At 35.4% G+C, this 4,417-nt stretch overlaps 1 protein-coding gene across 1 annotated transcript in view; it reads left to right on the top strand.

Moving 5' to 3' along the window:
- Positions 1–4,417, top strand: part of LOC107702558 (talin-1-like) — a 104,951-nt gene that overhangs the window by 88,334 nt on the left and 12,200 nt on the right. Inside the window, exons 45-48 of the mRNA XM_016504915.1 lie at positions 699–824; positions 1,925–2,041; positions 2,182–2,367; positions 2,998–3,105. Coding sequence (XP_016360401.1) covers positions 699–824; positions 1,925–2,041; positions 2,182–2,367; positions 2,998–3,105 — 537 coding nt within the window. The remainder of the gene's footprint in view (positions 1–698; positions 825–1,924; positions 2,042–2,181; positions 2,368–2,997; positions 3,106–4,417) is intronic.

The following is a 4,417-nucleotide window of genomic DNA, read 5'->3' as shown; positions in this document are numbered from 1 at the left end:
TCTCTCTCTCTGTCTGAATGTGTGTGTGTGTGTGTGTGTGTGTGTGTGTGTGTGTGTGTGTGTGTGTCCAGTGCTTTGCAACAATTCTTGGGTTTCTGCTGTTACTATGGCAACACTTAATAATTCTTGGCATATTCTCAAAGCTTGTTATAGCTATATTGTTCAAGGAAATTCAGCCATCAAGGCAAGGTTTAATTACACTTCAATCTCCTTTCAAGTTCATGAACATAATAAAAGCGTTATCTTCAAACCTGCTGTATTTGTAAGATCTGTATTTTCGCTTTCCACATGCAGCAGATGTTTTTGAGTGGATTTTAGTGAGGTCTTTGTGTCCATACTGCAGTTTTTCTAGTCATTTTTGAACTTATTGCTAGTCAGGATAATATGCTGTTATGTGACTGATATTTATTAACCAGCATTAATATTTACATAACAGCTTTCAATTGTGTTATATAACTTTGTGTTTGCTGTGAGACTTCTTCATTTACTTTTATAGTACAGTTCTTGTACTGATACATTTCACTCATGGCTACATATATTTTGTCTCATGCAGGTGTGAGATTATGCCCATGTTTGTGGTTCATTGATGCATCTGTCTATGTAGGCAGCATGTTAAGTCGTGATGCTGATGCATATGTTGTTCCAGAATTTCAATAATGCTGCAGCCGTCTGAGATCGTGTTTGTTGTCATGTCTCAGGTGGTTCTGATCAATGCGGTGAAGGACGTGGCTAAAGCGCTGGGTGACCTGATCAGCGCCACGAAGGCTGCGTCCGGCAAACCTCACGACGATCCCGCCATGTTACAGCTCAAGAACTCTGCTAAGGTAAAGACACTCAGAGCAGGATCATCTCAGTCATCCACACATCCAGTCTGTCTCCGCCTGAGGCCTTTAATAACTGATCTCAGTCAAAATGATTATTATGGGCTGCCAGACAATGTTAGGTGACCTGAAATCGAGTCAGTCCGTTTGACCTACAAAGTGAAGAACTGCTAATGATTTACACTCAGATTGGTGGTGTTATTGTTAACTAAGACTAAAGCTAAAACTGTACACATTTTTTTAAAAAGAAACATTTAAAATGTTTTCGGTAATAGAAATAAAATAGAAATAAAATATCAATATTAGATTAAAAGCTTAAACTTAAAGAACTTTCACATGGATGCTAAGGCAACATTTCTCATTTTAAGTACTAATAAAAATTATAAAATCATATAACAGAATTACTAAAACTTAAACTAAAATTAAAATGAAAACCGAAAATATGAATACTAACTTAAAATATTAATAAATACTATAATAGTATAAAAAAAAACTAAAATAACGCTTACTTGGAATACTTAACACACACAAACTAGAGAAATTGTGTATTTCATATAGTATATTAGTTAAATTATATTTTTATAATTATATTTGAAGCATATGGGATATATATTCACAATAAATTCATGGCTATTTTCTGGTAATTATTCATTTATCAATTAAGTTTCTATTGTGCTTTTTATTTAGGTAGTGTGTTTCCTAAAGAGACTGTCAGTAGATTGTGTGTTTTAAAAAGTTTGTAGGTTATTATTATGTATTATTTGATTGTTTATATATCCTTTATAGATCCCATATTTCTACTAATGATGCACAGTATGCTGATGACCAGTTTTGCTCATTATTTGGATAATTATTTTAATTTGTTTCTTTTTAATTAATTAGTCTGATTTGGCTTACCAGGCAACTCTTTTTCTGTGCCAAGCTATATAAATTTATAATACTGGCTAACCTTACATATTATCAGCCTTTCTGTATTGTTGCGTTCATATATTACTCTCCTTTGATTGAGCGCTTTAAGCACTGTCTTCTATGACATAGCACCATAAAGTCATAATGCATAAGTGTGTCAAGAGTTCTGATGTGTGATGTTTCTGTGGGATCAGGTGATGGTGACAAATGTGACGTCTCTACTGAAGACGGTGAAGGCCGTGGAGGACGAGGCCACTAAAGGCACACGAGCACTAGAGGCCACCATAGAGCACATCAAACAAGAGCTGGCTGTAAGAGACACGCTCCCACTGAACTGTGCTGGAAATATGCACAGCCATTTAAATCACTACAATACAGTGAAAAAGTATATTATTAGATATAAAGTCCACTGGGATGAAGACGAAACATCATATGTTTTGCTGGTGTTCAGGTGTTCAGCAGTCCAGATCCTCCTCCAAAGACCGCCACTCCAGAGGAGTTCATCCGCATGACCAAAGGCATCACGCTGGCCACGGCGAAAGCAGTGGCTGCTGGGAACTCCTGCCGTCAAGAGGATGTGATCGCCACTGCTAACCTGAGCAGACGAGCCATCGCTGACATGCTGCACTCCTGCAAGGTCAGACCACTCTCATGCACACCGTGCATATTAATGCATATTAATGACTGCATATGCACTTCATAAGGGGTCATATCATATGAAATCAAATTTTCCTTAATCCTTTAAAATGCATGCAATTTTGTAAAACTTGCAATTTTGTAAAACTAATTACTTTATTCCAAATTATGCTTCATTAAGCAAAATGCAGCTATTTCAGAATAATTAAACAGATTGAAATCTAGTTTGTAAAATGATGCTATAAACTCAAAATTGCATTCTAGTATGTTCATTTATTTATGATTATATTTTATATATTTGTGTTCTATGTGTAGCATTATATTTTTTTTTTAAGTAAAATTATTTAATATGCTTATTTTCTAAACATGCAACTTAAATTCAACAAATAGTTGCTTGTCAGCTAAAAATAGAAATTAGTTATAGACAATGTCCAGTGTGGAGGGATAGAATTTAGAAAAGCATGTAAAAAATAATTTCCATATCATTTATTTAGTGACTTTAGTGAGTTTAATATTAAAATTAAAAAAATGGAAAGTAGTCATATAGAATGAGTGTTCAAACTTTGACTTCTAGTGTATATGTGTTTCTGTTAACCTGAAGTGGAAATCTTTTTTCTGCTGTGTTGTTCAGCAAGCGGCGTTCCACCCGGAGGTGAAGCGAGACGTTCAGGCTCGAGCGCTGCGCTTCGGCTCGGAGTGTGCCACAGGATACCTGGGTCTGCTGGAGCACGTGCTAGTGGTGAGTGTCACACACACACACACACACACTCCTTTAGTGGGGTCATTAGGGTTAAAGCTGTGTGAAATAACTGCTGCAGCCTTTGGTCCTGTGATTTTAGGGGCACGCTGAAATGTCACATATTTCACAAACTCACAGTATGTTTTGTCACTCAGTGGGTCAGTGACTGAAATATTTGTCTAAAATGTATTAAAGGGTAGTTAAAATAAGATAAAACAGAGGTAGTTATATATTTTTTATTTGTAAAGTACATTTGAGTTGTCGAATGTGGGATGTTGAGATCGTAATGAGGTAAAGTGTAGATCGTTGCTATGCAGGACTGAGAAATTCATTTTATACTTTACCTTCATGTGTTTTCTGTTTTCTCTGTGTGTGTGGGTTCGCTGTGATAGCCGGTGAGTTAAAGGTGACTGATTGTGCATGTGAAACCTCTTAACATGACTCAAAAATTACATAATATAATGTGTGCTGCAGTGCTTCTCAACTGGTGGGTTGCAGATCTTTATTTGTTTCCATTTCCATCTTTTTTTTTTTTTTTGCACCATTTTGACTTTGACTTTTGTCATGTATAATCTGTAGACTCTCATGACAAAAAAAAAATGTTTCATAGAGTTCATATTTTACAGATCATTTTACAGATATTAGCCAGTTTGTCTAATTGTCAAATCTTCTAAAAATCCACCAGCCAACAAAGCTTGGTACAAAGCATTAAAAAAAACAACAACTCTGCAACCATTTCATTGAGGAAACAGAAATTTGACATGAATCCTGATAAATCGTTATTTTTGCAAATCATTAATTCGCACTGTATGTCTGTTGTCTTGAAGTAAAACCACTGGTAAAATCTATTAATGTAGTAACTGGTGTGATTTCATTATCATGGTCGTTTTCAAGAGAGTGACATTTAAATGCATTCTGAGACCTATATTAATAGCATCTTGATTAGTCAAAATGCTTTGTTTACAGGTTCATTTGTTAAAGTTTTCAGATAAACTGAATGAAATGTCATTGAATGGTTTGCAGAAGCATTTAACATTTTGCCATTTGCTACATTTTAGACTTCACTGTGATCACGTATTTTCCTTTGGATTGTGAGTGAGTGGTATCGGTCAGAGAGAGCCGATCCAAATCCGAGATTTTTTAATTTATTTTTTTTTCCCGATTGTGCGAATTATTCTGTGCTAGGCTACTTCTGAAGCCATGCGATAGCTTAATGTGAGCTACATATGAATATTTAAGTCCTTACATTAAAGTTCACACAAACTCTTTTCTCCGCTGTGGCTGTCAGTCATTCGTTCAGCCTTTAAAGTTT

Source organism: Sinocyclocheilus anshuiensis, unplaced genomic scaffold (assembly GCF_001515605.1).
Source record: "Sinocyclocheilus anshuiensis isolate Anshui unplaced genomic scaffold, SAMN03320099.WGS_v1.1 scaffold210, whole genome shotgun sequence".
NCBI classification, from domain to species: Eukaryota; Metazoa; Chordata; class Actinopteri; order Cypriniformes; family Cyprinidae; genus Sinocyclocheilus; species Sinocyclocheilus anshuiensis.
Note: the sequence above shows the minus strand (reverse complement) of the source record. Positions and strands in the feature narration are given on the sequence as shown.